The sequence below is a fragment of the Nuphar pumila genome, chromosome 10, assembly GCF_984573655.1.
Source record: "Nuphar pumila chromosome 10, dmNupPumi1.hap1.1, whole genome shotgun sequence".
NCBI lineage: Eukaryota > Viridiplantae > Streptophyta > Magnoliopsida > Nymphaeales > Nymphaeaceae > Nuphar > Nuphar pumila.
Genome location: NC_143258.1, coordinates 46,923,227 through 46,936,418, shown reverse-complemented (window position 1 = coordinate 46,936,418; position 13,192 = coordinate 46,923,227). Strand labels below are relative to the sequence as shown.

General features: G+C 37.8%; 1 protein-coding gene across 1 annotated transcript in view; it reads right to left on the bottom strand.

The window, feature by feature from the left end:
* The window catches only part of LOC149826794 (superoxide dismutase [Mn], mitochondrial-like), a 61,312-nt gene that overhangs the window by 41,592 nt on the left and 6,528 nt on the right, over positions 1 to 13,192 (bottom strand). Inside the window, exon 5 of the mRNA XM_090018985.1 lies at positions 11,817 to 11,894. Within this exon, the coding sequence (XP_089875111.1) occupies positions 11,817 to 11,894 (78 nt within the window). The remainder of the gene's footprint in view (positions 1 to 11,816; positions 11,895 to 13,192) is intronic.

Here is a 13,192-nt window from a genome sequence, read left to right as displayed (position 1 = left end):
ACATGAAACGGGGATGAAGGCGGGGGTGGAGGATAAAATTCATCCCCGCCGCGGAGGCGGGGCGGAGGTGGAGGATAAAATTTTGAGGCGGGGCGGGGTGGAGACCTTGTCCCCCGCCCCGCCCCACTGCCATCCCTATGATTGTACATGCCAAACACACATCGATTTCATGTATACACATGTACTTGAAACCAATTCATAAATGCACGATAATCAAACATGTCCCATAAATGTAGGCACATGAAACTTTTCATTCATAACATATGTTAACATCCACACACATGAACATAACCCGGACCTAGGAATTGAATTTTAGGGTTGCACACATTCATATCATGTATGCACCTGTACCAAAACAAACTCTGCAATAACATATTAACAGACATCAAATATCCCACATGTTACAAACTATAAAGATGTATATAATAACAAATAGAGTTATTAACATAAATTTGTTAACATTGAATTAACTTATGTATGTCCTGTATATGCTTAGACACTGACATGTGCCAAAAACCCAAAGTTTCTCAACAGCTTTATTTCCCTTGCACCCAAGTTAACAACCCAAGTACCTGCATCGGGTATTCAATTAATATTGCTCATTAGGCAAGATTTCTCAATCATCCACTCAGAGTGCTCCGGTACATTTAAACAGTCTAGCACGGATGCCCCGGTACCTTTAAATTGTCTAGCACGAATGTCCCGGTACCTTTAAACCAATCAGGCAAAAATTATTATGTGTATTCACTTTATAAATTCGAGGGCCAAAACGCAACCCTCAATATCGTGGCTTGGCAACCCATGTGTTAGCCTTAATCTGAACCGCATGCTCGGTTATGAACCCCCTCTTTTTTTTTTGTGGGTACATTACACTTCTAAGTGAATCACATAAAACTAAGTGTAAAGCTTCCTACCGGTATTCATTTCATCAAGCATAATTCTATTACTCAATCTTGAACCTATCCCTATATAGGTGAGTAAGGTATAATCATTCCTTGTATTAAAATGTTTATAAGCAGTTGAATCATTTCATAGACGTGAAGTACATAGGTCCAAGTGTTATATTAAGCCTATATTCAGAATAACCCTACCATATTATTCCCCTTTAATTAAGGGGGAACAAAGGAAAAGCAATTCACAAAATCTGATTACATGCAACAAACAATTTCAATACCATGACATCTCTTTGATATGTCTCACCTCTTTTCCACATAAAGAGGTCAAGGATTTAACATAGGGATTGAAAACTATCATTGAACATAAACAAGCAACCGCACGGTCTTTAAAATTAACCCCAAATAATTTTTGTTAGTAAGACGTTCCAGCCAAATAATGATAGTAAATTAACTCTAACTTATATGAAATTAATAAGGCATACTATTAACATTAACAGGGAATCACTTAACACTAACCGTTCAGCCAAACAAGGTAGTGAATTATCTCTAACTGTTCTGCAAATAATAAGGCATGTCGTTAACATTAACAGGGAATCAACCAAACCAAGAAGACCAGAAGTGGTCAACCACAAACGAAACAATAGATTTTGAACATAAAAGAATCTTCTCCTCCCCTTACACATTAATCATAATATTCTACACCAAAGAAGTTAGGGCCTAATTCCACATTCATAAACCCACCAGAAAAATCTTAGAACCCAAATCCAAATTCGTGGAAATACCAATTGATCTATTGCAACCGCTCCTCAACAATATATATCCCCCCAGCCATACCACAACAAAAGAAATCCAATGGAATGAGAATTTCAACCAATCAAAACCCAACATCAGCAGCATGTGAAACCCAGCAAACTACTCAACCCAAACCCTTATATATGTGACTATATATTCTTTCGCAGCAGTCATAACTTTTCAAACTTTACAGTGCCCTTTCTAGTTTAATCCATGTTGTTGGGCTAAACTATATAGATGCATATTCAGATTAACATCAAGGGAAAAGAAAACAAACTTAAGCACAATCACACATTTGTTATTCAGATGATTACCGATAGGAATAAACAGAACTTAAGAAACAAGAAAACACGAGCAGGTTTAAGATATATGCCTGATAAGTAAGTCTCTAGACATTTGTTGCTCCGATGAAGATCAGAAGAGATAAGCAGAACTCATAATACTCTGGCATTACAAGAAGCTACACTTGTAACTATACATTACAGATTCCTTATTTTTAATTTTCTAAAAACTAAAACTGATTTTACACAATAACCCAACAAGAGACCAGCATCATGTCAATCGATCAATATATATATATATATATATATATATATATATATATATATATATATATATATATATATATATATCATTAGCTACACTATTTCACATTAGCTTCCTGGATTTTAAGGGAAAACACAAAATCAAGAATGGACTAACAGTCGATATTTGCACCCGAGTTAACATACTTAGTAAATAATCAGTTTTAGGAGCAGAGTAGCACAGTGACAAACTTGTAGTAATGTCTTACTGTGATTCTGGGTTTTGGATTTTACCCCAAACGAGATCCCCAAATAGAGATTAACATGCATCATACCTCACTGTCGAAAGTCCGATATTGCCAAATCGGAAATTTGGGATTTCTGACACCTGAACCCCCCCCCCCCAAACTATAGCAATTTGGGGTTCCCGGTGGCATTTGGTTCCTCTTCTTGCATAAAAACAAGAAACCCCCAAATCGTACATCTTGGGGTTAACAGAAATTTCTTTCCCCTCCTTTTTGGGATTTCCTTCTTGGTTTCACACACACACACACACACACACACACAATACCCCCAAAAAGAATCTACAGAACCCTATCGTTGGATGCGTCTCAAAATTTTGAGCGCAACGGTGTTTTACTTTTCTAAATTCGGGCTACGATTTTCCCAAAATTTGTGTTTTATGAAAATTAAGCAGTTTGTCAAAACGGATCCGGAGTTGAATCAGATTGGATCCAAGGCCTACGATCCGAACTAATATGGATTTGAGTCTTATTTAAGTCCTACTTTAATCTGGATTTAATCCAGATCTTGATCCATTTTCGTTTTGGGTATGGGTTTTAATCTTGGACCCGGATCCAAATCCAAGCCCAATGCTTTTTTAGCTTTAAATTCATTATAAAGCCTTAATTTAAAGTCTAATAAGGTTGAGAAGCCTTTTGGGTTAATTTGGTAATTTTTGAAAGTTTTTAGGTAATTTTAATTAATTAATATTTATTTATAATTAATTAATACTAATTCCGATTTTTTTTTTGGCTGAGTAGGACTCTTTAAAAGAGTCCTTATTCCAGCTTAAGAGAGGTTAGGAAAGTGTTTTAAAAGAATTGAAAGTTTTTGTTTTGAAAAGTCAACATTTGGTAGTATTTCCAAAAAATTAGGAAACTAGAGAGTTTTCATCCTTTTGGAAACCCTCTTAGAGAGCTGGAAAAGGAGGGGCGACCTCCCCTATGGGGGCCTATAAAAACACTTCAAAAAGAGAGAGAAAAGAGAAAGAGAAGGAAAAAAAGAAGGGGGAGAGAGAAAGTAAGGAAAAGAGAGGTAAAAAAGGAAAGAAGAGGATATTTGATCTTTTTCAGCCATCCAACCCTTGATCCACCATTATTTTCCTTCGATTCACGCAAAGGTACGGGTTTCTCTCTTGTTTCGGATGAGAAAAAGAACATGGATTGAATTTTCATGTGATGTTTTTGAGAAGAATCCATGGGAAAAGAGTAAATCTAAATATTTACTCTAAAATACATGGATGAGGTTTTGTAGATCCTCTTTCATGGAGGTATTTTCGATTTTATACACGTAGCAACAAAAAATTTCTGTACATGTGTATTTTTATGCCAAAAACGCATGGGTTTGACGGTACAAATAAATTGTTAAGGGTTGATATTATGGTATGATCGATCTCCATGGATGATCCATGTTTTTGGATCGTTGGATGCACCAAAAACCCATGTTATAATATTTTATCATCATGCGTGTTCATGAAAAGAAAAAAAAATCTGTGTTGGTGGCCTATTGGTTCATGGTATCATAGAAAAAAAAAAGGTTTCTATGTTTTCAAAAAAAAAAGAAAATAATATAAGTATATTTTTTTTAGACCCTTGCCACGCTGGCGGTCAGGCCAGCCGACTCTGGCCTGACGTGCCAGGTCCTACCAGGTGTGGCTGGGTCTAGTCGGGCTGAACCAGACCCAGCAGGGTGTTGGCTGGGCACCTGGCAGCCCAGCTGAGTGGCTCAGCTGGGCATGCCAGATCGGACCCAGCTGGTTGGGTCCAGCTGGGCCTGAACCGAACCCCAGCCAACTGGGACGGCTGTGTGTAGTTGATTCTTCTCAGAAAAAAAATATACGCGAAATGTTGAACATAGGAAAGCAAGCATGAAAATATTTAAGGGATGATGGGTAGCTTTCGAAACAAAGCCCAGTATGTTATTCAACAACAATCAATGATCATGTAAGTGTTGAAAGTTGAAACATCTGAAATCTTCCATGATTTTATAAGAGAGGAATTTGACTGGTTAATAGCTTCAATATATAAATTTCCTTAAGTGGTACTAGTATGATATCTGACAAGATATTGATTCTGGATGGAGGAGAGTTCTAGAATTGATAAATGACTATCCAAAACTTACATTTAGTTCCCATCCATGCCAATGGCGAATAGTGTCTGGTGGTTCTCTGCACTTGCATTTGGTGTGATAGTCCAACTTTTTGGTACTCAATGCTTTTAAAAGGATAGAATCAGAATATATGATTCTACAACAAAGTCAGAAGCAAGAAAGGCATGATGTTTTGGAGAAAGTTATCTGATAACCACAACTCTGGAACTGATGACTTAGAACTGCGGAGAAGAACTGGAATCTAAATCCATGTCAATGCCAACATCTTGATCTGCTAGTTTATAGCTTTCATAGGGTACAAAGGGCTTTTAGGAAAATAATCTGCAGAAGTTTGAACTGAGAACTTTTAGAGGGTTGTATGGATTTGTAACATGGATAACCTTTTTGAGACGTTGAATATCTTAGTAGAGCATTTTACCACCTAAGCTAGCTGTTTGTCAAGATCTAAATTTTTGAGTAAAGCAAGGTATGTATTCCTGAAACAGAGAATAATCTGGAAGACAGAAGAAATAAGATATTTAGTCTGGCTTTACAGTAAGTGCAACAGAAAGCATTTCAAAGAATCCACATTTAGTATTGCTTTAACCCAGAATTCGTATGGTTAGAACTGGCCAGACAAAAGCCCTGTCAGCTTTAAGCATATGCTGCTCTTTCTCTTATCTATACCCATCCGTTCTTGGGCATAATGACGCAAAACATGCTATAAGCCATTTACATCTTGTTGTAGGAGATTGCTGGTTTTGCCCACTCCAACAATTGGCTAAGAGACTATGCATGTTTTTGTATTATAGCTTATGTAAAAGAAAAATGCGTTGAATATATATAGTTAACCCGTTACATATCTGCTATTTGCATAGGCAGGCATCAATAGTTTTCTCTAAAGAGATTGTTGAAAAAATACCAAAACTTGTTGGGTTTAGAAGATGCTTTTGATATTACTGATTTAAGTTCTACTATGTATATATACTCATGTTTAATCACCCAATCGATTTTTTTACAGCAGATTTGCTTAATGTTAGGCATCCTGTCATACCTGTTTATAAGGTGATAAAACACATATGGTCATGCAAAGCTTATTAGGTATACCCCTACATAATTAGTGAAACAGAAACGTTTATGGGTGCTGCCATGATTTAGTTAGTTATGTAATTTTTTTTTGTTGTTATGGTATAAGTTGTTTCCAATGCTTTAACTGAATGTTTCATGTTAAGTTAAAGTTTTAATATAAGTTTGAATGCTTCTTTTGCATGAGTTTGCATGGAATTAATGTGTTTGCATGTAGAACATTGCATGAGTGTTCACGTAATTGAAAGCATGCATATGACATGAACTTGTGATGTTAAAGTATGCATTTGACATGAATACTTGTATTGAGAAAAAATGTGAGATGAATATGAAGATGGGAACTCATGCATGTGCCCGTGTAGTACTATTTCATGCGCATTTTTAATTTTTTATACCTGAATGTGCATTGAAAAGCATGTGGAAAGAATGCATATTGGCATGTTATTCATGATTTTTGCATACGGATGCATCGATGATAAACGGATCATCTTGGGTTGTATGAGCCTCGAGCATGCGTTGCTATTTGTTTTAGTTGTTATATGCATTGCAAAAATCAAATGTGATATTATTGTTTTTATTGCATTCTTCCATGATGTCACGAGCTGTGGTCCTGTGAAGAGTTTGGCATGCTGATTTGCAAGCTTATATTATTAATTCTGCATGTTGATTTGCAAATGTAAAAGAGATGAATTAATGACAAGATAAAAGAAATTGAAGAACAGTGTAATTGATGTTTCCTTTATGTCCCTTCTTTACTGTGAAAATCTTGGATATTACGGTTTTGGAAAAACTGTGACAATATTAAAACTCTGTGTGCGTTGTTGTTGCCCCTGAACCCGATATTAAGGTTCTTCTCCTGGCCACGGTTTTAGGGAGAGTTCGTCATTTTACCGGGGATGGTGTGTAGACACAATTGTTGTTTTAGTATACCAAAAAAATGGCGTCAGTGGATGCTGATTTTCATGACATCCCCGACATTAGATGCTGATTTCTAATGTTTCGATGGATGATGTTGTTTTCTGATATCGGTCGAGGGCTAAGTTTGGAACCCCAGTAATAAAATATAATTTATGTGCTAAGCTACCCTAGGAACTTACCTTAACCTTGGAGATTTTACCTGTTTGGTGTATCCGCGGGCAACGGTAATTAAAAAGAGAAACTTAAATTGTGTACATTTAACATGAACATGCATGTGAAAAAAAAAAACTTGACTGAAGATAATAATGTACTCATACATATGCATTAAAATCATGCATATTCCTGCTATGCATTAAATCATGCATATTTAAGTCACATGGGTGCGGGTGCGGGTGCAGGGGCGGGAGTACAGCACTTTCAAAAACCTAGGGTGCGGGGGGGGTGCGGCAGGGCAAAAATGTATATATATATACATATATATATATATAATTTTGAAGTTTTATAAGTTAACATTATCATAATTTAACAATTAACATTGTTATAATATCACTCATCATGCATACAATATATCAACCTAAATATCAATCAAATAAGTAAAGCAATTACATAAATCAACCTAAATATCGATTAAATAAGTAAAGCAGAAAAGAACTAAATTACATACCAAAAGTAATGGATCTTAATAATTTTCTTCTTCATCATCAAATGCATCATTAGAAGGAAGACTGTGCTCAGATAAATCCATGTTCGTCATGTTGAAATCATGGTCTCCCTCGAAGTCACACTCTTCTGGGTTTACATCCCAAAATTTGGATGTTCCTTGTCTGCGTTACAAACCTAATTTGAAAATGTTAAATACAATAAAAGTATATTTAAATAAGAAATTAAAAAATAAATAATCAAATAACTAAGAGAGCAAATTAATATATATATTCATCATTAGTTCGTGAAAGTATTCGAAGATTTCAATGAACATATACTAAATCCTCTGCACGCTTGCTTGTAAGTTTGTTTCTCTTCATGTTGTGGATTTGAGAATATGTGCTCCAATTTATTTCACAACAAGATGAACTAACAGGTTGCGATAACAATTGTAATGCAAGATATTGGAGAAGAGGTGTTTCTGATCCAAATGTTGACCACCATGTGATAGGATCTATTTTATCCTCCTATCTCGCGAATAATGTTGGTCCATATAATCTTGAAGATGAAAATTTTTTAAACTCTTGTGTGACTTGATTTAGAAGATATGCTTCAGGAAAAAGTCTTATCATACACATATTTCTATGTCTTGATAGCTCTGGGTTTAGATTTGGAGGGACGCAACCAATACCACCTGGTTGTCACTTTTTTGCATAATATCTTGGATTAATAGAATATGTCATGCAATGCAAAGGAGTGTTGTTCTTATCCCATCTTCTAACTAAAATTGAATGAATATGGTTAAAAAATTCTGAATCATCCAATGCAGGATTTTTTTCTTCATGATTGAAAACAACAGCTTATATTTTTTCAAGCATATTATCCCACATTTCATAAACTCTGTGAAGCATAGGCTCATCCTTATTAGCTTCTCTCAACATTTCCCAAATAGGTTAGGTAAATTGAAGAAAGTATACTACTTTGTCCCAAAACTCATCGTCAACAATGAATTTCTTAATTTCTTGAGCCTTGACATCATCATCATCACGATAAAATGTCCAATTTTCATCAGTCACCATGCTAACCAAAGCATTCTTCACTTTTTTAATCCTCTTCACCATCACAATGATAGACGCAAAACGTGTTTCAGCGACCTTCAACAATTTCAAGTCAGAATGCCTATTAAATATAGCATTAGCACGATGGTAGTTAACAACAAAATTTCTAATGCTTTTGACATTTCTTTCTAAATCTTCAATCCATGAACATAAAGCATATGTTTGTGAATTTTCTTCTTTTTTGGGGTTGTATATGCTCTTTAGGATCAGATTTAAGTTGTGTGCTACATAGGGAGTCCAAAAAATATGAGGGTAGTCACTCTCCAAACTCAACACTGCACTTTTACAAACTGGAGCGTTGTCTATAATAATTTGTACAACATTCTAATCACCCACTTCTTTTATGACTTCTATAAACAACCCCTTCAAATACTCTGCATTTTTATATTCTCCAGATGCGTCAACTGCTTTCAAGAATACTGGGTTACTAAGCGAAGAAGCAATGAAATTGATCAGTGGACGCCTTTGAATATTTATTCATCCATCAGGCACAATAGAAACTTCATTTTGCTCCCATGAATATTTTTTAATCTCCAACAACCTCTCCACATTTGCCCTCTCTTCTGCAAAAAGTGTAGTTCATATTTTTTTCTGAGCTTGGAGGCACATAGTCACTCAAATTACAATTTGTCAAGGATGTTATTAAATCCTTCCAATAAAGATTTCTACTTGCATTAAATGGGAGTGAACTAGAATAAAAATACCTCCCAACTTTTCTATCTAATTCTTCTCTTCCATATGTATACAAATGTTGCTTGTATCGTTCATCTACCTCCTACATTAACTTTTCTTTTTTTTTCAGCATCTTCTTGGTGGCTTGCAAATGGCACGCTAACTGCACAAGAATCGGTCATTGTCTTTCTCTTCTCATATTCTTCTTGTATTTTCTTGTATTATCTTTGCATTGCCTCATCAACTTTTCTACATCCTGAAATGTCATGTCCCGATATCTTCAACAAATGAGTCTTCACTCTGGGGTAAGATCCAACAAAATCTCTTTCACAGAGCTTGCATCGAAATCTCTTGTTTCCACCACCTCCTTCTCCAGATTTTGCAAGTTTATCTACATGTACCCATAGTGGCCCCACCTCATCAGTCTCACTGCAGCTATCAGCAAAACCAGCAGCAGAACTCAAATGTTGGGATGAGGATGACGCAAGTCCTTTCTCTTTATCTGTCATTTTTATCCTGAAAACACAAAAAAAAATACATTCATAATTTCAAATCAATTATACAAACATTTTCTTGATATATATATATATATATATATATATATATATATATATATATATATATATATATATATATATATCCCCTGCCAAAAACAGGGAGGGACTCAACCCCTCCCCTAAAATAAGAGGGAGCAGGGAAGGGGGCTCAACCCCTGCCCTGCCAAAAACAGAGGGAGCAGGGGGGGCTCAGCCCCTCCCCTGCCAGCCCAACAAGAGAGCGAGAGGGGGGGCTCGGTCCCTCCCCTGCCAAAAACAGGGAGGGGCTCGGCCCCTCCCATGCCGACCCAACAAGAGAGCGATAAGGGGGGGCTCGGCCCCTCCCCTGCCGAAAACAGGGAGGGGTCGAGCCCCTCCCCTACCGAAATCAGAGGCAGAAGGGAGGGCTCGGCAGGCCCCTCCCCTGCCGACCCAACAAGAGAGCGAGAGCCCCCCCCCCCCCCGTGTCGACCCAACAAGAGAGCGAGAGCGGGGGCTCGGCCCCTCCCCTGCCGAACCGACCCAACAAGAGAGCGAGAGCGGGGGGGGTCGCTCAGCCCCTCCCGTGCCGACCCAACAAGAGAGCGAGAGGGGGCTCGGCCCCTCCATTTTCGACACAAGAAGAGAGCGAGAGGGAGCCAAAGGGTACGTACCTGCGACGAGCGAGAGGAGGAGCCTAGGAGGTGGCGTTGGGAGGAGAGAACTCGAGCTGAGCTGCGCGGGAGAGGAGAGGAGAGATTAGGGCAAAAAAAAAATTGCCCTAATCCTCATTTTCATCTGTTTTTTTTAAACGTTCGAAACGTGGACGAAAATGACCTTGGGTGTGTTGACCGCATCCAGGGTCGTGTTGACTGCACCCGCATCGCGTCGACACGGGTGCGGCACCTGCTTTGTTGAGTCCCTGTGACTTAGATGCATATTTACTTGTTCTCTTAATTGTGATATACTTATGAATGCATGATGTTGTTCCTTAATGCATGTTAAATGTCTTTAAGGCTTAGATTATGGTCTATGTTGTTATTAAATGTTCTCTTATACTTAATAAATGTTCCATATTGTATAAATGATTATTTGAATTATAAATGTGTTATATTTATGTCCCTCTAAAATATTGCATGAATCTTATTTATGTTTTTTTACTTATTGGATTCATTAGAGGGACCTGTACGCAGGATTCTTTGAATTTTGACACTCTACTTTTTGTGTTTTTTTCAGCCTCAGATGCCTAGTGGGAAGGACTTGCTTTTGAGAGGAGTCACGAGGGGACTACACGACTGCAGGGCAGATTCTTTGAACGGCGTGGCTCTTTCCTTTTGTCTTGCTTTTGCTTTCTTTACTTTCATTTACTTATGTCTCAGACTCTTTACATTTGAATACATAAAGTTTGGTTTGATTTTGGTTTGGTATGAAAGATGAGTATAATATCCCTTGTGGTGGTGGTTGCGTTTAACTGTAAAGGCCTCGGGCCTCTGGGATTGTTTTTGCACTTGTTTTAAAAAAAATTTGCACTTTTTAAGGGTTATTAGTTGGGGTCGTTACACCATGACATTCTGTTGTGGTCAACTGGTACCACCCTGTTGCACCTTCGCCTTCTTCGTAGTGGGTCTAGGGGCTTTGTTTTTATTGCCCTTCGACTTGTCGAACCTCTTAGGTTGAATCTTCCTAAAAGACTCTCAATCATCCTGTGACACGAGAATCGTTGTTACTAATTGTTTGAGGTAATCTTAGGGTTATAAAAAGAGTTATTTTTTTCACTTGAAGCACAGTAGCCATCTCGATGGCCTGGAGGGTTCAAATCTATGGGTTGGCCCAAACTGCAGTCTTGAAAAACTGTACAAAACTTAAGCAGGTGAGAAACGAGTACCACAGCACCAACCAGTCTGAGGGTAAATGCAAAAAAGTCTTAGATGCACCTTTCTTATAGGAAATGAATTTACCACACTTTTAGCTCAATAAAATTACGATGCTTATCCTCATAATTCATATCAACCATGTGCTGTAAAGGTTCACAAATAGATTCTAAGTTCTTGAGAAAGAAAGTAAGATAACCATGCACAAAGCAACCTAAATTGGATTGAAGCTCGCATTAGTCCAAATAAATGACGTATATGCACAAAAAACTACAGATTTATATAACAAAAACATAAATTTATGGCGCAGTGGACTTTTGCACAATCAGTACATAGAAAGTAAATGAGGATAACACACAAGCATTGGACAAAGCTGTGAAGGGAAACAGAAAACGAAAAACAGTAACATTACTTGTAAGTAGTATGCATGCTCCCATACATCTATCCCCAACAGTGGAACTAAGCTTGATCCCTTAGTTACCAATGGATCCTAAAAAGAGAAAAGAAAAGCAATCATGCTTTGTTACTGATAAAAGGTTACTATAAGCAGCACTAACTTGCTGCAAATGATCAGACATTACATAAAGCAACCACAGTAAATGACCGAGCCAAGTAATGCACACAATGAAATCTAATGATATAACAGAAAACTTATATAGGTTGTTAACTTCAAAACATGCAGAAAATCTCCAACTGCAAAAGGCTATGATTTAAAACAAATATCAGGTAAAAGAGATGTGAAAACCTGCTTTTACAAGGAGAAAACTCAGTTATTTGTAAATTCATACATGGGTGTCTAGCTATGTCACACGGACTCTTCTAACAGGGCACCACACCTGTGTCGCACCCGCACCCAGGCAGGTGCCACACTTGGACACAGCTTCCTTTGTGTTAGGCGAAGTTCACCACACTGAGGTCCATTTCTATCCAAAAGTAGGTTCACTTAACACTAATCAAGTCCATTTTTATCTATATTATATATATATATAAATGCACACACATACACGTAATGTTAACTTAAAACTGTTATATATATATATATATCAGTGTTGTGAAAAGCATTGAGGCATAGCGAAGCGCTCCACCAAAATCTGAGGCGAGGCGTAAACCTCGAGGCCTAAAGCGTAAGCCTTAAAAAAAAATTGAAAACTTTTTGTTGAGGTGTAGCCAGAGCCTTGCTTCATACCAACAGAAGCTGTGGACAACCCCGAGTTGCCAGCGAAGTTCCCCTGCGGTGATGAGTGACTATTTTCAGAATCAGAAATTACACCTGAAAAAATCCATTTGCCCTTTGAAAACACATTGCCTTTTACCTCAACAAACCCATCCATGGCATCAGAGAACCCTCTCTTGTTACCAGAGACAATGTTCTTCTGCAAGGTTGGGAACATGCTGTTTCTCATCAGTTGTTCCCTCCTTTACAGGTCCCAAAGGAAAGAGATTTTTTCCCCCAAGTTTAACATTGTTTGACAGGGAGAAGTCAATATCCCTGACAGGAGACTGTGAACCAGGAAGACCAAGCCTAAGCTCTGTAGCTTTCAGGTTCAACTTGTTGTCCTTTTCAACCAAGCCAGAGGTGATCACAGAGCTATCCCCAGAAGAAGAGTCTGACAGCCCCATGTAATTATGCTCAGTCAACCCAGGGCAGCTCTGGCCAGTGCTGTCTGATGGAGCAGTGGGAACAACCACATGGACCTTCCCAGGTCCCTCCCCCACATGGCCAAGAAGTGGCGACATCAAAGAAAATTAAGCAGCTTGTTACTCGAGCTCAACCTGCATATGAAATTT